The 20,802-nt window shown below is 45.3% G+C and overlaps 1 protein-coding gene across 1 annotated transcript; it reads right to left on the bottom strand.

The window, feature by feature from the left end:
* Window positions 1–9,381: 9,381 nt before the first annotated feature.
* MIEF1 (mitochondrial elongation factor 1) lies at window positions 9,382–20,798 on the bottom strand. Its single transcript, XM_084649058.1, has 5 exons — window positions 20,660–20,798; window positions 16,807–16,955; window positions 16,396–16,576; window positions 14,965–15,227; window positions 9,382–13,870 (listed from the first exon to the last, which is right to left on the bottom strand). The coding sequence occupies exons 2-5, from the start codon at window positions 16,948–16,950 to the stop codon at window positions 13,064–13,066; spliced, it is 1,395 nt and encodes a 464-aa protein (XP_084505184.1). The 5' UTR covers window positions 16,951–16,955; window positions 20,660–20,798; the 3' UTR covers window positions 9,382–13,063.
* Window positions 20,799–20,802: the final 4 nt, after the last annotated feature.

The raw sequence follows: 20,802 nt of genomic DNA, 5'->3' as shown, positions 1-20,802 counted from the left end.
GCCCATGATCAAATATTTGTTCCCCATGTAGGTGTTGACAGGCTGTAACCAAGTTACCCCTTAACCTTCTCTTTGTTAACCTAACAAGATTGAGCTCCTTGAGTCTAACACTATTTCTAATCCTATAATTACTCTCATGGCTCTTTTCTGAACCTTCTCCAATTTATCAACATCCTTCTTGACTTGTGGGCACCAGAACTGGACACGGTATTCCAGCTGTGGTCGCACCAGTGCCAAATACAGAGGTGAAATAACCTTTCTGCTCCTACTAAAAATTCCCCTTTATGCATCCCAGGATCCCATTAGCCTTTTTGGCCACAGCGTCCTGGGAACTCATGTTCAGCTGACTATCTACCATGACCCTCAATTCTTTTTCAGGATCACTTGTAGGAGTGGGATTTTATATTTGTATTTCAGGTTTAATAATGTAGTAATGTATGACTTAATTTCATCCCGCCAGCCACCCTTTTTGAATAGCAGAAAGGAATGACCCTCTGGGGCACTGGTAGAAATGCATCTGACAGACTGCCAGTGACTGTACTGATGTTAAGGCAGGGACAGACCAGAACAATCCTTATGACTGATTATGGTCACCCTTTTGTTTTAGGACAAGATTCTAAGAGGTCCAGATCCATACCCTAGTCGTGGGCACCCTGGGCGCATGGGACCCCCACAATGAGCTGGTACTGAGAGCTTGCGGAGTCAGTCGACGCTACACCCGGCTCATGAGACAGCTAATCGTGTCCGACACCATCAGGTGGTCCAGAGACATCTACACGGAACACATCACAGGACACCAACAGTACCAGGTCGAGTAATCGAGAACACCACCCAGGGAAATAACCCATTTCCTTCCCTGATGACCAAGGGACGCACCCCACCCATGTACTTATTCTCTTCACCAGTACTGGCTTGGACTCTTAATACATTCCATGGGTGGCGTACCCGAGCCCATTTATCCACTGACGCTTTAAAAACTCCCACACCTCAATCTGTATCTATGCTAGTTATGTGGTATGTACCTCGTGAACTTTGTAACCGATACTTGCAATCCCCCATAACCCAAGCCCAACCCCAGACGTACAGTACCTTCCCTCTTAGCTTGTGTAAATTTGATTTTAAACATTAACTTTAATAAAAATTTGCTATAAGGTCTTGCTTCTTGTATGCATTGCAAACTAAGTTGTGTAAGTAACCATATAATCCTTTCCAAAATGAATACCTTTGAAGGTCTCTGTAAAAGACTGTGTGAATGAGGAATGTATACCTCAGGCAAAGATAAGGTGTGAAGGCCATTGTTATAGCCAGATGGTCAAGGAAGGAGGAGTGAAGAGACTTAACACCAGAGAACCATCAACGCACATCCATGATTGAGGAAGGGCAGATTGACAACTCTGAGGTGGAGGCTGGCATGCCTAAAGACAGGACAATTGATTAAATCGAAACCAGGACAGAATGACCATCTCAGAGGTGTTTTGGAATGTTAACATCAAAAGATAACACCAATTAAGGAGTAACCGGTCACAAACTGACACTGCAAAATCCATAGACTTCAACAGAGAAAAAAAAGACTATAAGAACAGGGTGCTTGGCCATGGGACTTTGGGTTCATCTTGCCACAACTCCAGGAGCATCGGATCGCAACCGACAGAGCCCGGCTCCCCTCTGCGACCAATCTGGCTGTCCACTAGATTCATCCAAACTCTGGACTGGTAACTATAAACATCATTTGGGGGGGGGGGGGATGTGGGTGTGTGCTGCTGTATTCTCAATAAATGCGGCATATTGCCTTTTTCTCTGAAAAAGATCCTGTGTGCTTCTTATAAGCATAACCTGCTGCTTCCCAGGATAGAGTCCCCCATCCCGTAACGATGGCCTACATTCTTTGTTCCTAGATGTGTACATTTACATTTAACTGTATTAAAATACATGTTGTCTGCTTGTGCCCAGCTTACCAAGTGATCCAGATTGCTCTGCATTGGTGACCTGTCCTCTGCATTATTTATCACTCCCCCAATCTTTGTCAGCTGCAAACTTTTTCAGTGATCATTTTATGTTTTCTTCTAGGTCATTGGTAAAAATATTAAATCATCTAGGGCCAAGAACTGATCCCTGCAGGACACCTCTAGAAAAACTCCCACTTGATGATGATTCCCTGTTTACAATTACATTTTGCAACCTACCAGTTAGCCAGTTTTGAATCCATTTTACATGTGCTGTTAATTTTGTATAGTTCAATGTTTTTAACTGAAGTGTCATTTCAGTCCAAAAGCATGGTTAAGCTGCATGCTGTATTGTTACAACCACCACCTGATTTACTGCTTTCACCATGTCCTATCACAGGGCCTCAGTTAGTATTGATAATGTCAACAAGCAGGAGCCTAAAAATAATAATAAATATGTAGTTCGGATAACATGAAGGTGGTTCCTGCATCTGAAGTAATAATTAGATCCTGGGTTAAACAAGAGGTTATATTATTGCCTCAAGAGGTTGAAGGCAATAATATAAGGCTAGGGTGCCATTACTACCAAACTGTGCCGACGTGCTGCTCCTAATGGCCATTGCTCCCCCTTCATTTAAATGGAAGGAGGAGCCAGTGATTAAGCATTCCAAATCTTGAGGCAGTGTGCTCCTGCAGATTGTCATGGGACACCCAGGGAATCATGGGTTGCTAATTTCTCACCTTTTTTCAGGTGCCCTTGGTCTGTTTTTTTTTTAATCCACTGGGGTGGCAGTATTGTTGTTGCCAGTGTAAGTCCTGATCCTGCAAGGTGCTCAGCACCATGGGTGCCACGGGCAGGCAGCACCTTGTAGAATTGGACCCATTGAAATCAGGGGGCTAGCAGGACGAGTACTACGGCCTACTCACCCCTTCAGAGGGGTGAAGAATCTACCAGTGCCAGGGGATGTGAAGATTGATAGGCGGGGAATGAAGTGGCAGACAAGAGCGTAAAACTGGCCTGAAGTCAACAGGGATTATGAATAACTACAGTTTTAAAAACCATACCAATTGTGCCACTTTCAGCCCCAGCAATCTATTTGTACTCTGAAGGCTCTTCATCAAGAACATGGCTAGAATTTAATTTTAAAGGGAAACTTAGGTTAGCAATACTTCATTACGTGGGTCCGTGATACTGAACCAGTCTATCTGACTTTTGGGTTTTAGAGTAATTTTAAATGTTAAAAACTGCCCTCTGCACTAGTATTTCAGAAGAATTAAGACAGTGCTTAATTTGTGCCAGGGCTTGCCAGGGCTGAGCCCCGGCACAGCTAGGCTTGGCAGTTCATAGCCCTGGCACCTCTGGGCTTGTCACATCCGTTATGAAAGTACAAAAATTGCTTGAGTTCCAGCACCTCTTTCATTACAAATTAAGCACTGGACTAAGTGCATGAGAAGTTTAAATTTTGTAAACCAAGCCATTTTTTTCAGTCTTGATTCTGATTAGACACTTCCTACATAAAGGAGAACCATTCCAAATGTTCACTGCCCTACTGCTTCACTTCATCAATTTGTTTCAAACCTTTGAAATTTTTTAAAGATTGATGTTGCATTATAAAGATTTTATTAGCACGGTTGGAATGTTCACCTAACTCACTTCTGGCTATGTCACTTGTGAGTACTGCAGATCATCTCAGATGAATGGTAATAAAACCTTTACATCCTGCCAGCTTTGATTCTGCATACGCCATATATGTTTTAGAAAAACTATTCTAAGACCATTTTAAAATGTCATTGGGATTGTTTCTTGTCTCCCTGTAGCTCTAGAGTCAGGAGCCTTCATTATCATAAGCCCAGCTGAACAGGGCTGAGAGATATTTCAGTAAAAGTAAAACATCTCTAATATAATGGTTGGTCCCTAAAAAAGCCTTTAAGGGCCTTTTCAGAGCTACATCTGAGTGCTGGGTTCCATGGGAAAAGAACGCAAATCTCCCATCTGTCGACCTTTAAAACCAGGAAATATTAGTTGTAATATCCTGACATTTTAAGATCTTGAAAATATTTTCCTGCCCATCCTGAGATCCTTGAATCTTGCCCGTCACCACAGGCCAGGATAATATTGGGAGGAAAATTGCCCATTTGAGAGAGGAAGGATGGTTCAGTGGTTAGAGCACTGGCCTAGGACGTGGGTTCAATTCCCAGCTCTGCCATGACCTTGGGTAAGTCATTTAGCCTCTCTAGGTACATCTACTTTGCAATAAAAAAATCTGTGGCACCGAGTCTGAGCCTGGGTTAACTGACAGGCTCGCAGGGCTCAAGGCTCAAAACTGCAGCATAGACACTCAGGCTGGAGCCCAGACTCTGAGACCTACCCACCTCTCGGGGTTCCAGAGACCAGGCTCCAGCCTGAGCCCGAACATCTACATTGCAATTTTTAGCCCCAGGAGCCTGAGTCAGCTAACCTGCACCAGCCATGGCTGTGCTGCAGGTCTTTTATTGCAACGTTGACATACCATTTCTGCCTCAGTTCCCCCTCTGTAAAACAGGGATAATATTTCTTCCTTACCTCACAGGGTTGTTGTGAAAATGAATACATTAAAGAGTGTGAAGCGCTTTGGAATCTACTGATGAAAAACGCTAAGAAATAAGCATGATTAATATTTCAAGAGGAAACACTGCTCCAGTGGACTGATTTTTTTTAAAAGGTAGCTGCCTTGGGGCTGGGGATGTGCTTGTAAATCCTGGAGAAAGAGATTAGCAGACAGAGGGAAAATGAGGTGGTCAAATGTGTACAACAAACATTTATCACATGGCTATCATCATCGCTATAGGTCAGGTACATGTCTCCTCTTGCTTAACACTAAGCTATAGAATGGTGAAGCCAAAATTAAAAAAGTAAGTTTGGTTCCATTTCACTGTGAGGCCATAGCTACGTGCCCATCATCTACAGAATACGGACAGTTTCTCCCAAAATTTTCTTTCCCACAACCACCCACCTGAGTTCCTCCTACAGGAGAAACCCCACCTCTAAGGATGAGAGTCCAGTCTTCATGGCCCATTCAGTCCTTGGCCTCTCCCGTGAGACTGTCAGCAATGTCTGGTAGTGTCAATGATGTGGTTTTTGTAATGTGAGCAAAGATCCCAGCAGGAATGGGATTGAGATACCCAACAATTCATTATGTTGAATCATATTAAAGAAGTTCTGTATTAAAATCACAAATGAGTTTGATTCCCCATAGTTTAAATTCCAGGGTATTACTAATTAAGAGGTCTCTTGGTTTTTGGTGCTGTTTCTCTCCCTCTCTGTGTGAAACTTGCAAGCTGCTATTGTGTTAGTACATTCTAAGACAGAGTCTGTTCTCAAAGCAATTCTTTGTAACAACAACTACACACAGAGAGAGAGACTCAAAGTAATACTCTGTAACAACAGAAACAGCACCCAGAGACTCCCCGCCCTTTTGTTGTATTCATCTCGCTTTGTTATCAATTGTGATTAAAACAGAGATAGAGGATGTATGTGGATGGATGCTTGGTGTGGATAATAACTGAATGATCATGGAAGTGCCAGTCTAAGAATCCAGTGTCCATCACCTGAAGAAGGCGTCAAGTGGAAATAACCAGAGGACCCCCAGAGGGCAGACTGGAATCCACCCAACAGTCTCAAGGATGGGAGAACCAAAGAACAAGATAACATCTGGCAGCACAGAGCCATCAGGAATGTGCCATCTGCTGACTGATTCAGCAACAGCATGATGAAGCAATTCCAATAGACTGGCATAGGAAGAAATTCCTATAAAAATGGACTCTAGAAGGTGAGAACTTTGAGGTCTGATTCTGCAAACCAACCTCCAGGAGCATCAGACGAGCATCTGACAAGGCCCTGTTCCCTCCTCATGTCCAGGCCACCTGGCCAGTGGCTTGGCATGAACAACTCTAAAGCTGATAACTATGATAACTACCTTGCAGAACCTGTGTGTGTATGAATGAATGTGTGAATAAATATGAAATTGAATGGAATGTTAAAGCTATAACTAACTGCTTACTATGATTCTTTCTGTAGTCACAATAAATGTGGCATTTTGCCTTTTCCCCTTTAAAAAGATCCTGCTGGTTTTTATTTTATTGGTATAACAATTTCACATAGATACTCAAAGTTTCCAATAGTAATAATCTTCCAGCACAACTGAGCTAAACTGGAATCTAAGACCTGAAACTGAAATACTCTGTGTCCGATTCCTCCACTCCACATATCCTCCTAATTGATTTAGGGTATGTCTACACAGGGATTACAAAAGCCTGTGGCTGGCCTGGGTCAGCTGACATGGGCTTGTGGGTCTCGGGCTCCGGATTGAAAAATTGCTGTGTGGACATTTGGGGGAGGGTCCCTGAGCCCAGGCTTCAGCCTGAGCCTGAACATCTACACAGCAATTTTTAGCCCTGCAGCCTGAGTCCCATGAGTCCAACTCAGCTGACTCAGGCCAGCCACAGCCATGCTGCAGGTCATTTATCCTGGTGTAGTCGTTGAAAGCACAGTTCGTACCACTTGCGTCTAAGCAATTCAAAAGCAAAATTTAAATCATTAAACCATTAAGCCAGTTAAACTCTCAAGACTCTACTTGAGCATGCGGAAGCTTGAACTAGTACAAAAAATAGCTACTCGCCTCTTAAATAGGGCAGCCCAGTATGATGAACCCAGCTCCTTTGCTCCGTATTCTGCACTAGCAACTTGCCCATTTTGGGGTGTGATTCAAGGTGTTTATTATCCACAAAACTCTCAGTGGCCCACTCATTCTATGCTCCACTGCAGCAGCAGCAGCTTCTTCCCACCATGAAGTTGTCTTCAAGGCTGAACTCCAGGGGGCAAGCTGCAAGTCATTTCTGATGGAAGACCCCTGGCTTTGACATTTTCTCCTGGAGATTCACCAGAGCTCAATTCTGGTAAGTTTGGGGAATCTGAAAAGACACACACACTCTGATTTTTTTTGATTGGGTGTATAGCCAAAGAGAATGTATCCCACCAATCAGAGAGTGTAATACTAACTGATCTGAGCCAGTTGTTGGCAACTGTTTTTTAATCTTTGCAATATATTGAGCGATCACAGAGAGAGCGAGCATCTCGCTTTGAGCAGTTCACCTTTCTGGGGACTGACTTACTGCTTGGGAAAGTGTGGAAGGCAATGTCTCACACTGCTTATGAAGCAAGTCCAGCACATTCATAGATACTAAGGTCAGAAGGGACCACTATGATCAGCCAGTCTGACCCCCTGCACAACGCAGGCCACAGAACTTCACCCACCCACTCCTGTGAAAAACCTCTCACCTATGTCTGAGCTACTGAAGTCCTCAAATCGTGGTTTAAAGACTTCAAGGAGCAGAGAATCCTCCAGCAACTGACCTGTGCCCCATGCTACAGAGGAAGGCGAAAAACCTCCAGGGCCTCTTCCAATCTGCCCTGGAGGAAAATTCCTTCCCGACCCCAAATATGGCGATCAGCTAAACCCTGAGCATAGGGGCAAGATTCACCAGCCAGATACTATAGAAAATTCTTTCCTGGGGATGAGGGCAGGGACACAATTGCCTTTCCTACACTCAGCAAGGAAACTGTTGCTGGGACACTGGATTGCATGAACTGATTCCATCTCTTATCCTTCCAACAGTGCAGCTAGCACATCCACATCCATGTTACAACCGCTGAAGCAGTGCAGTCAGAGATTCTGAAAGCAATCATCCTCTGGTGCCCAGTCCCAAAAAAGCAGGGCTTGTGGGCAATTACCAAATACAAAGCACTGCATTGTGGGATGAGTTGGAGGAGTGGTTCAATTGGTGTAACGATGATGCTCGTGACTTCCTGTCCAGGCTGGGAAGAAGTCATTGTAGACTGCACCAGCTCAGCAGAACCTGAGCTAGAGACTTTCTCCCAGCTACTGCAGCCAATTACTACAAAAAATGCTGGGACAGCTGTTATGCCAGGATGCTAGATGTTAAATTCCAAAAATGTGGCAAGCTTCACGCTTTCAAGGCCAGTGTGCTTGAGCGTCACATCAGAAGCAGACTTCATTGGGGCAGGCTGCACAAACAAACTGCTTCTATAAAAGCACCAGGCAGCCCCAAATGAAGGCTTGCTCTTGCTCATTCTCTTTCGTTCACTGAAACTAGGCTGCCAAGAAACCCAAGCAAACTGGGAAACCTTTACAATTGCAACTCCCTTTTTAATATCTGTTTAAAAAAAAACCTACTAACCATAAAAAAAAAACTAGTATTCCTTTCCCTCAAGAAAACTAAGCTCTTAATCACAGGTGCCTCTAATGAGGTGTGAAGCTTATGGAGCAGTTTCTGTACCTTGCTGCAGGGTCCCAGAATTAGGTTGATGGGAGATTGGTATAATCTGTCAAAAGATGGCATCTTTTCATGTCCAACACTCCAATAGTCACATGAGTCAGTGGCAAGAGGTCTTCCCTACTGTGCCAGCATGACCCTTAGCTAGATTGCATCTGGCAGGGGGAAGAATACGAGAGAAGTGGCATGTAGAGAGAAAGAAGTCAGTGAGGAAGGGTGCATGTCAGAACTGGAAAGTTAAGATCAAAAGAGAGAAAGCCCTTGAAGCACGTGAAACCACATTAAACAGAAGCAGATGTGCCCATGCAGGGGCATGAGCTTTCACTGCCACTTCAGAGAAACTGGAGGAGACATGACTCCCTAAGGAGGAGTCCTTCTCAGTTGACTCATGTATGCAGGCTGCCAGGGGCAATAACGTTGCAATGCATTGATCATTGCTCTCTCATGGCCAATTGAACATAAGAACGCCCATACTGGGTCAGACCAAAGGTCCATCTAGCCCAGTGTCCTGTCTTCTGACAGTGGCCAATGCCAGGTACTTCAGAGGGAATGAACAGAACAGGTAATCATCAATGATCCATCCCCTGTTGCCCATTCCCAGCTTCTGGCAAACAGAGGCTAGGGACACCATCCCTGCCCATCCTGGCTAATAGCCATTGATGGACCTATCCTCTATGAATTTGTCCAGTTCTTTTTTGAACCCTGTTATAATCTTGGCCTTCACAACATCCTCTGGCAAAGAGTTCCACAGGTTGACTGTGCATTGTGTGAAGAAATACTTCCTTTTGTTTGTTTTAAACCTGCTGCCTATTCATTTCATTTGGTGACCCCAAGTTCTTGTGTCAGATGTTCTTGTGTTTGCAGATGGCTGACATTCTGAGATAGAAGAGTGGCAGGTGGAACTGCAAATCAGTGAGGGGCAAGAGACCCTTATCTTAACCACATTAAGACCCTTCAAGGCAAGTGCTAGAGAAATGCTAGATTTTATAATAACTATTGTCTATAAAATGGGTGCTTCAGGCAAGTCTTCCCCTGCCCTGGCACTGGGAATGAACAGAGAAAGGAGGCAAGACATTGGCTACACATGTATCAGAGATAGCCAACATTCTGTGGAAAGTTATTTTATTTCAGTATTTCCACACACTCTGTCACAGATCATGCACTAGTCCTTCCCCCTTCCAATCCACAATATCACAGCCTGGGAGATATGGGGGCATATCAACCGCCCACTTCATAACATGGGCACCCAGGCTCTGTGACACCAGGGGCCACACCAGCAGGTTGCCAAGAGGCAAAGGGCAGTCTTTTTACATAATTGCTTTTAATTTTAAAAATCTTCAAATAACTTAAAAGATTTAACGATTGAGCTCAATGGCAGTAAAAACCTGCAGTTGAGCTAGTTGGTCCTCACGCTGAAGTTACAGGGAACACAAAGAATCTTATATGTGACCCCAGCAATAGCAACACACACCAAGGCATTCCCAGAGCCAAGAGTGCAGAACAACAGACTTGGGTTCTGATCCTGTTACAATCATTTGTCTCCATGGGCTGCCCTTCCTTCCTTGAACTGGGGAAGTAGCCATGAGCTGCAATATTCACATTTTATTCTGGGCATCCTTGTTCTGTATTTTAATTTCATATAGAAAGTAGCCCATGAATGGGTAAGTCTCAGAAGCGCTCCTGGCTATTACTCTCCTCTCAATACAACTAGATTTTTTACTGAATTTTAACACTGATAGATGCCAGCTTGACAACTCTTACAAATGGATGCAGATGAGTGTCAACTTCCAGCACACTGGCCTCCCCCTCTTCCCCCACATCCTTCATGCCTCAGCCCTGACCTGATCTAACTACTCTCTGTGGAGCACATGGTCAACTCAAGCTCTGTGACCCATTATATCTTTGGCCTATGCTGAGACTGCCAACAATGGGGCGATTGTTGTCAGTTGTGGTAGCTGCCTGCACGATGAGAGCACCTGGCTCCCTAGGAACCAAGCTGAGGCCACATCCTTGCAACTAGATCAGTGGGGAAAAAGTTTTACATTTCAGAATTGAACAGATGAAGTGATGAAAGTGACTGAAGTGAAATGGAACAAAGTCTTGCAGGAGAGAGAAAAAGAAAGACAGCTTCAATCTCCATTTGATACATAAATTCAACTTTGGAGCAACAAGAAATTGTCATAAAAACATTAATCATTAGGTTGCCAGAAAGAAACAAAGGGCTCGCTTACAGTGTCTATATAAAGATAGGGATTTGACAAGAACAGGGAAGATTTCCAAAGCCAAACCAGACACTGGTTTCCCCCTATTCTTGTCTCACCCTTTTTTGTAGGGTTTTGATAATTCCTGACCATGCTATTACTCAATTATGTCAAGGCCATTGTATTGGAGTCGGCACCAAGTGAGGGGGGTGAGAACACTGCAGAGATGAATGCACAGAGGGAATCCATCCATCCCCAGATATTTTAATAGCTTTGTTGACCTTAAAGTAACTAGAGGGAGGGTGAGTTTCTCAGTCCTCCAAGGGACTCAAAGTCTCACCTGTTTGTGTTCATGGCAGGAAGACTGATACTGGAAGGACAGCGAGAACAAGAAAGGAAAAGGGGTAAACTCCACGAACATGAGCGAGAAACAACCAACACCACACCCAACACTGACTGCTGCAAAAGTTAAAAATAAAATAACACAAAGTCAATTTGTTAACTCTTTGGAGACTACAGATTTTATATAACACACAGCTTTCCGAGCTTTTGGCTAGCAGCCTAGAAAGTAGCAGTCGTCTAGGGGTTAAAAATTTAAAATGTAACATTGCATTTATCACTGAATACTGTCGGACAAACTGGTTAGACTGGACTGACTGCCTGAGAAAACCTGTCCTAGGATAAATGCACATCCCTAGGAATCATCTTACCAGCACCGTCTTTAATTAGAAAATATGGCCTAAGTCTCTCTGCTGGGACTCCACCCCTGAGATTTACATCACAAGTCCCTGCACCACCTTTAAGAGGGAAATAAAATAAGGTCTCAGATCTCTTCTCCTGAGTCTCCAAAATTGCAATTCATCTCCTCAGCTTTTGTGTTGCTTTTAAATAGAAAGGCTGGGTATTAAAAATAGGAAAAGGAGACAACTCCAAAACTGCACGCACACAGAATAGTAGTACTTGTCATTCAAGACAGACAGAGCCCCACCATTGTCAGAGGGTGGCAGCAGGAACGAAGCTGTGTAGTCCCAAGCAGATAGGTGCTCCATGCCTGCAATGCAGGAGATATAGCTGTGTGCCTGGCCACTCCCTCAAAGCTGTATAATCATCTGGAGGCAGGCAGGGAAGGACAGCAGAGAAAGAACAGCACAAAATGGCAGTGGAAGTTGAAATACTGCAGAAATCCACCCACAGCAAGACCAAACAGAGGACATGTGAATTATGTGCCCCACTGTCCCAATGACTTTACACTGCAAACAGTACAAGTTTAACCTGTGGGAACACAGAAGGGGAGATCTACCTCAGCTCTCCCCTTCCTTCCCCTCCTCTCAAAACAGAGATACATACCCTTCATCTCCTGTTCCCAGTAACTCATTCCTAGATGGCTACTAGGCACTAATACTGCACTTAGTATGTATGGGCCAGATCCTCAGCTGGTGTAATTCAGTGTGGCTTCATCAACTTCAGTGCATCTTCACCAATTTACACCAGATGACAATCTGATCCATGTGTGTCTATTGCAAACCCTTCTGTTGTATAAACCTGCTTCCACTTATTACTGAGAGTAAAAAACCACAATGGCATGAGAGAGATGCTATAAGAGGGAAACTTAGAAAATAGGCCCTATATTCGGCCTCTTACTCTGCACATCTGAGGTCCCACCTTGACTATTCTTGATTTCTAAGGCAATTCCACCAGGAACACCCAATGGATCTTGCTAGCCAGGAATGGCAAACCCCACTCCCTCCTCAGCCTCATGAGGGCGGGATGTACATGCAAACGGTTTCTTCCCAGGTTCAGTGGGACCAGCACATACTTGAAGTGGTGGTGCACCTTTGACTGATCACATACACCCAACATACCAAGGATGAGACTGCTGTTGGACTCCACACTGGCAGAAACGTCAGCCATGTGCATATTTCTCCTGCAAGCCTTACACCCCTAAATACTGCCTGTACAATCATCATGCAGAGTTCACTCTGTAATACAATCACTGCTATACATAGTCCTATTAAAAAATCCCAGTTGGGCTGCTATGCACTTCTGGGTCTGAGTGGGAGAGAGAGGAAAGGAAAACAATAAGGTATGTGAAACAGAAGGAAACACATGACGGGGGGGAAGTCAGACAGTGGAAAAAAATACTAGATGTCAACAATAAGTTTGCTCAAATTGACACTGGATTCACTGGCCCAGTTCCACCCACTCTAACAAGGAAGTGAAGGGGTTCACTCCCTGCAGCAATTAGCATAGGGAAAAGAGGGCACAGTGTTTTGGTAGAAGGTTGGAACACCTGCAGCAGGCCTTAAGAACAAACACTGCTCAGTGATTCCCCTCCATCCCCCCAGTCAATAGATAACAGCTGGGACAGAGAACAGTGGAACTGGACCAGTAGCACCAAGAAATCCAGCGGGAGCACCAACTTCACAGCAGGAAGTATGGATGGCCTAAAGAAAAAGGTTGTGGGGTTTGTTTTGTTTTGTTTTGGGGGGGTAGAGGGGGGGAGGGGTGCGGTAACATTTAGTAAGAGTCAAACAAAGTCCATCTTGGCCAGACAACCCCAACATCATTCTCCCATGTAAAGTCCCATTACGTCTGCAGCAAGACCTGTGGCTCTGAGAGGGAGCTGTAGAGGGTGTAGCCCAACTCATCCACTTCTTCAGGGGTGAGCTCTGAAAACAAGTTCACCTTGGGATTCAGAGCACTGGGTAAGACACCAGCCTCCAAGTAGCCAATCAGGCCCTTCAGTGCCTGCAGGAAGCGGTCAGCTAGCACATCTTGGGACCAGTCAGACTCCTCTTGGGCCAGGTGCAGGATGACATTGGTGAGCTGGCTGGCAGTGAGGCGGCCCAGTGCTGGGTTTGACTTGCACACAGCTTTGAGAATCTTGAGGCACAAGCAACGGCAGCCAGAATCGCCTTGGTCCAGGGCCCGCAAGCGAGCTGTCTCCGCTGGCCGCAAGCTCAGTCGCCACAGATTGTCATACTGGGCCAATCGGTGGGGTTTGGCCACCAGGTTGGTGTCACCCAGTGCCAGGGATGGTAGGAAGTCAATAAGAAGGTGCCGCTCTGGCTCATACTGGACTTCCAATGTCAGGGTCTCTGGGGGCGCTGCCGGACGGATCACATAGTCCAGTAGAGACCCAATGGCTGGCCAATTGATGGAGCCTGCTACTACTTTCTCAAAGGTGTCTGCCACAGCCTTGGGGGAGAGGTAGCCCCCCACCACACAGCGGTCCCAGTAGCTGCTCCCACGGGGGAAGTATTCTGGGTTTTCCCGACGTACCAGGCAGAAGCCAGGGATGTTCATGATGGTGTCCTCACCTGGAATGCATGACCACAGGTTCTGCTCCAAGACCAGAGGCACAATGAGCTGAATGTGATCAGCTGTCACTACCTGTCAGAAGAGGGGAAAAAAGGGCGAGAGATAACAGTTGAACCTGCTGGGATAAAGCTACCTATCTGCTCACCACACATCTTCCTTCAAATGGGAATCCAAGAGGCTCTTTCTAAGTGGGACTCTCTGCCTTCCTTTCATCAGGAAACATGCAGAGGGATCATTCTTCATAATCCAGGGGAAAACTGCAGGGCATATTGAAATTTGGTATTTATTCAGCGTTTGCCTGAAAGATCTTTATGCACCTTATGAACTCAAATGGATATACCAACTACAAAACGGATTGTTTCACATACCACTACATTGAATCCACCTCTTGGGTATGATGTGGCAGTTGTTTCAGCATACAGCAACATTACACAACAGTTTGGGACACCAACTGGAGAATAACTGACAAACTGCAGGGAGAGCTTAAGTTGTCAAATCTGAATCATCCCACAATAGAATCTGGCGCAGGTGCTACAGTCAATCTCCCATTCTCTTAAGGTGTGCTGGGATCTTTAATGATCATATGTGATTAAAACCTCAGATTTAAGTTGCATCCGACATGCAGCACTCCATCCAGGAGCATCGATTCAGTGCTGCCTCAGAAGTGACTCACTCACTGTAGCCTGTAGCCATTTTTGCATCAAAGTGATCTACAACAGAGCTTGCTCTCCAGTTCAACTCTGCCATGTGTTAACAAAACAAACACAAAAAAGTAGGAAAGGCTTACAGGAATATACAAGAGTTCCGAGGGAAGCAACACATTTGGAGGAGGACGTGCAAGGCAAGTGCTGTGGGGAAGGATAGAGAAAAATGGAGATGTGGCAGAGGCAGAGCAGGAAAATACAAAGGGGGCAGAGAAAGAAGGAACTGGGACAGTCAGACAGGAAAAAATGAAGGCAGTAAAGGGCAGATGTTCTACAGACACAGCCAGAACTGCCTGTCTGTTTTGCAAAAACAGACAGGCAAATATATTACCAGGAAATGCGGCATCGGAAGGCTTTTTAAACAGGAATGCTGTACTGAAGCAGCACAGCCAGCAGGCAAGCCTGAAATACCTCTACCCAGTCACCCTGCAGCATAATGGCTACCACACTCCAATGAGTTACCTGCAGATCATCGTACAGGCTGCCACTGAGGTACATGTCACGCAGGGGCATGTCTGGCAGCTTGGCACGTAGGAAGCTACGCAGTTCAGCGCAGATATCTACAGCTGCCTGCTTGGCCCGGGCCTGCTCTTCTGCAGGGATAGCCACTTTCCTCCGGTAGTAGGCAAAGAGTTTTTCTTGCAGGGACAGGCGGAGGTGCGACTTCTTCAATTCTACTTGGCTCCTCTTGGCAGACGGTTTGGGCTTTGCAGGTAGGAACGCATCTGCCAGGCAAGAGAGAGAAATCCCATAATCCCCAACATTTCATTGCTAAACGTTTGACAGAAATAACTTGGTGGCGCTGAAGTGCAGCCCCCTCCAGGATGGAATTTAGCAGTCATTTTGCAGGCTTTATTATGAGTATCATAGTAGGAGAAAGTTGTGAATAATTTCAACAATGACTACTAAAGGAATTAGGTGGGCAGACAGTAAGTTCCCTGAGTTGGAATTTAACCAGGACAATGAGACTAACACCCCATATCTTGCAAAAAAGAAATTATGTTGATGACTGTAAGTGGGCAGCGCCGGTTAAATTTTATCCAAAAGACAGCAGCCCTTGCAGCACAAGTGCCTCTAACATGATGCAGGAACAATGAACGGACAGAGTACACCTCCCTGAATCACCAGCACCTGAGTTTTTCCTGAAGGGCTCCTACAATGTACTGACTAAGCCCAATGCAGTTTAGCTTGTGAGATCTGATGCAGTTACAGTAATTTAAGGTGGTATGTCTGCCGGGGCTGTATTACCATCATAGATCAGGAGGCAGGCCAGAGCAGGTGGGTAAGCAGGAAGACCTAAGAGACGCTGCAGGTCAAGGGCTTGTATTGTTTCTTGGGAAAGAGAGAAGATTTCCCAAGGATCTCTCTCCCAGACCTTCCATCTGACAGCTAGACCTGAACAGATACCTTCTCAGATCTCATTGATACAACACCTCTTCATACTGAAGCACTTCTCTCTGGTTGAAGCAGCCCTCCCAGCACCAGGGGAAATAATGTACCCCTTCCTCAGGCAGTATTCAAGGAGATAATTTTAAGAGCTGCTGTAATGCCTTTATTCAGCTCCTAGAGAACTACCGCACCTTTGGGGGATGACAGAGCCCATTTAATGACTTCAGATGACATAATTCAGCTCTTGACTTAGATGCCTTGGTCATTAAGCTTCTTGCTGCTCCCTCAGTAGCAAATGCCAAAGCCATCCTGGAGTTGGCCTGCTTGCGGAAACAGATTTGGACACCAGGTAAACTTCTGTGCCAAGTTATTATTTTGCAGATTCTACATTAAAAACTGGTGATCCTTAGAGGTTGGTTAAAGATCTCAATTTTACCTGGAGAGGGGGTAACAGGATTGAAAGGGCAGCTGCTATAATGTTGAAGGTATCACACTGCTTATTACCTGCGTCTAAAGCTGAAGGGTCAGTGGGGAGGGTCTGTAGGGAACGGCTTAGGTTTGTCTTCATATCCTGGTTCAGTAAACGTGATGAGGACCCCAGCCAGTTTGGCTCCTCCCAGCTTCTCTTTCCTGACTGACTCAAGCGGGTGGGGCTGCTGGGAGCACTGATTGCCCGGTCATACATCTGAAATGGCATCACAGGGACGCAAGAAGTTACGTTTGTTAAGTGCCCCATCCATTAGGAAGCAACCAGCCCATAGCCCTTCATTGGGTCCTTCCCATCCCCACATTCCTCAGTGTTCATCTCTCTACCCCTCACCTTGTTACCTTCACTATCTCCGTTCTAATGTTCCATGCCCCTCCTCCACACAAGCACATCTTCCTTCCCCTCAGACTTCCCCTCCTCACACTTACTCGTTTGACAGCCAGAGTGGCAATGCCCAGCATGGCAGCTCCGCCCACACCCAACACGAGCCGGGCATTGGATAGCACAAAATCGATGGCTGTGCCAATGCCGTTGTCATCCTTCTTCCCCTTGCGCTCTCCAGCACCTGCCATCTCACCTTGAGAGGAGAGAACAGATTTGTCAGAAAGCTGTACCCCACCAATCTAAACCTCCATCTCCCCAGTCCATTGCTCACTGTTCTTTGGAAGTTAGGATTTCCCACAATGAATCAGATGTAGTCCATCTATTTCTGTATTTTGCCTCCTGCCACATTGGCTTAGACCATGTCTAGTCAGTTATCTTGCCTCCGACAATGGCCAATGTCAGACTCTCCAGAGAAAGGAAATAAAACCCCTTTAATGTCCCTAATTACATGGTATTATAGTCACAGGGAAATCTTCTTCAACTCCAGCTCTCAGTTTATGACCTGAAGCATGATGATTAACAGGTCCTGACATTTCGCCTGGGTCATTGCGGAGGCTTTACACATAAATGTAGTAACCCTCACTCTAGTACTAGCACCTGCAACGCTGCAGCACAGAATGCTGTCCTGGGGAGACAGCAAATGAGAGGGCAGCAAAAGCTGAGGAAGGGGCTCAGAATCCACCCAGAGGGGTAGTGGGGGAGCAGTGGAAATAAAGCTGTTAGAGAAGAAGAATCTAGATGCTGAGGTAGCAAGTGAACTGGAGTCTGGGTAGGAGGTGAGGTGATAAAATAAAAGAACCAGAGAATAAAAGTAGGGGACTGAGAACGAGGAAAGAAGGAAAATAGGAAAGGTTTCAGGTCAGGAGAAGCAGAAAAATACACAGACCTGGGCATGTGAGCAGGCACTGTTAGAGAAGGGAAGTAGAAGGAAATACAGTCTACAGACTTACCAGAGAGAGTGTATCAAGGGGGAAAAAAACTGAAAGGAAATATAAGTGGTGAAAAATGGAATTGATCAAAAAATTTTTAGATGAAAACAGATCCTGAAAACAGTAAATATGACTCCCACCCACAAAGGACCTAAATTATATTAACAGAGGCAATGACTGTTTGAGCATCTATTGAAGGAATAGGACTGAAAGGTGCCCAATAGATAAGTAAGAGCCCTCTAGGTGAAGAAACCCTGCTTGTGGATAAACTCGATGAAAAGAGATACAGCCACAGGAACACCAAATTTAAGAGTACTCCAATCCAATGGGAAGCAAGAGTGGAGCTGGACCTGCAGCCAAGGAGAGGAAAAGTTGATTCTTCCCTGAAGCGACACTGTATATTGTTAAATAATCTCTTGTTCTTCTTAATAACAATGTATTTGGTACTAACTGCATAGAGTAAGGAAGAATAACATGTACAAGTTCCCAAAGGTTAATGAGATGGTAACACAGTTTGTTATTACAAGTAGTCTTTGGTAACGTTCTATATTATTTAAGTTCCTTGTACAATTTTGGGGTTCTCCCCTATAAAATTATAAAAATTTAAAATGATTCCTTTTGTCTTGGTTTGCCTCTGCCTCTCCTCACAGTTAGCATAGTCTAGCTGGATCACCACATAACTATCTAACGCTTTTTTTTAAAATCTCTCTAACATATTTGCCTCAGTTATGTCTTGCAATAGTGATTTCTACATGTTAATTATATGTTAAACCATATTACCTTTTATGTCTTTTCCCTTTAATCAGCTGAATACTGTACTAGGGGAAAAAGAAAAGGAGTATTGTGGCACCTTAGAGATTAACAAATTTATCTGAGCATAAACTTCTGTGAGCTACAGCTCACTTCATTGGATGCATTCAGCGTTTTCCACGAATGCATCTGATGAAGTGAGCTGTAGCTTACGAAAGCTTATGCTCAAATAAATTTGTTAATCTCTAAGGTGCCACAAGTCCTCCTTTTCTTTTTGCGGATACAGACTAACATGGCTGCTACTCTGAAACCTGTACTAGGGGACTGGCCCCTATGCCATTTAATCTCCTTTCCAAACTAGAGAGTCCTAGTCCCCTTCTATAGGATTGCATCTAATTGCAGAAACTACAATCTAGTTGTCCATAGGGGCGAAAAAAAACAAACCAGAATTATTCTAGTGGTGTGCAAGAACAAAGGAACTGCTGTACAAGATAACACCCAAGGCCTAGTATCCCTTCTCTGACAGTGGTTAGTACCAGATACTTCAGAGGAAAATGCAAGAAGCCCCATAATGAGCAATTATGGATTAGCCTGCTCATAGGGGAAGTTTCTTCCTAATCTCTGGGAGTTTACACCCTAAAGCATGAGGGTTTATCATTTATACAAAGATCACATGCAATGTAACTATAAATGTTCTCATTCAGGGATTCTCAAACTTCACTGAGCCTGCCTGAGCCCACTCCGCCCGGGTGGGGGGTCCAAAGCCCCACCACCCTGGACCAAAGCCAAAGGACTTCAGCCCCAGGCACGGGGCCTGTAACCTGAGTCCTAAACCCAAGGCTGAAGCCCTTGGGCTGTAGCTTTGGCCCCAGGTGGTGGGGTCGGGCTCCAGCCCCAGGCCATAGCAAGTCTAAGCCAGCCCTGGTGACCCCATTAAAATAGGGTCCCAACCCACTTTGGGGTCCTAACCCACAGTTTGAGAACCACTGTTCTCATTCATATGCACGTGTAATTTTGAATCCTACTAAATTATTGGCTTCAGTAGTATATAATGGCAATGAGTTCCACTGCTTAATTATGTGTACAAAAAGTATTTTCTTTAATCACTTTAAAACTTGCTATTTTTCAGATTCATCAAGGATGTAGCTGCACTAGGGAACTTTTCAAAACTATTTTAAAGCCAGTTCTGCTATACTGACTTTAGAACTGGCTAAAGGCACACTATTCACCATGTTTTAGGCAGTTTATAATGGCTACACTTGTTTTTCTGAACCAGTTCCCAAAATCACTTAAAATTCCAAGAACTCAAGAAGGATGGTCTCTGAGCTGAGGAGTTTGCAGTTGCATTACTTTTAGTCACTATACAGAAGATGTAGCAGCTGTCCACAGTGGTACCACTAAAACAGTGGTTCTCAACCAGTAAATAGTCTGGGAATGAAGGCCCTGGGGCAGAACTGTAACTAGGCATTCTAGTGCCCAGGGGAAGCAAGCATATTTGCACCCCCTACCAGAGGTGATGTGGGAGGGGACCACGTGGGGTCATATTCCCCCACCTCCCAGATTTTTTGGTTGCCCGCTGGTAGACAAGCTGGGTAGCCCACTGAGGTGAGTTGGGATAGAGGTGGTACACCTCCCCCGAGATCTGCTGTGCAGGGCTGGCCCAAGCTGCCCTCACAGCTTTGTTCCCTGGGCAGCTGCACCACTCGCCCAGCTCTTGCTATGGCCCTGCCCTGGGGTGGTTTTGGTCGTATCCTAACCCTGGGGGAGGCTGGATCCTGCCAAGCACTTGCCCCACAGTGGCGTCTGCTACTGTGGGGCTGTCTGGGCGTGGCTCTCCGATCTGGCCATTGCAAACTCCAGGGTTGCAGTCCTGCTCAGGTTTAGCCCCATGACGCCAGCTGAACCAAATTTGTATGAGTTGCATTGTGACCTGGCTCATGTGATTGCAGTACAATTCACTCAAATTTGGCCTAATCAGTCTTCCGTCATGACAGCTGGGCCAAACCTGAGTGGCACTGGGAACCCAGAGGTTGCAGTGCCTAGAGCAGGGAGGTGAGCCCAACCAGCCCTGTACGACGGGAACCACAGAAGCTGCCACATGACCCTTTGAAACATTCCGACGACATAATTTTGAGTCCCTACTCATGGGTTGAGAAACCCTGCAATAAAACAAACAAAAAACAACAAAAAGCATACTATGTGGCTGCGAATGACCTACCTAAGGCTTAATGCATCTGTGAGGGGAACACCGGAGTACTGCTTGTACAGATGGATATTCAGGCACCCTCTGGACTTTCTTCTTCACATTTGTGGTGGGCAGAAGATATTAACCATCTGTCCAGGAAGATTAACGGTTTTGGA

This window comes from Lepidochelys olivacea, assembly GCF_965140295.1.
Source record: "Lepidochelys olivacea isolate rLepOli2 genome assembly, chromosome: 1".
Classification (NCBI taxonomy): Eukaryota; Metazoa; Chordata; order Testudines; family Cheloniidae; genus Lepidochelys; species Lepidochelys olivacea.
Note: the sequence above shows the minus strand (reverse complement) of the source record. Positions and strands in the feature narration are given on the sequence as shown.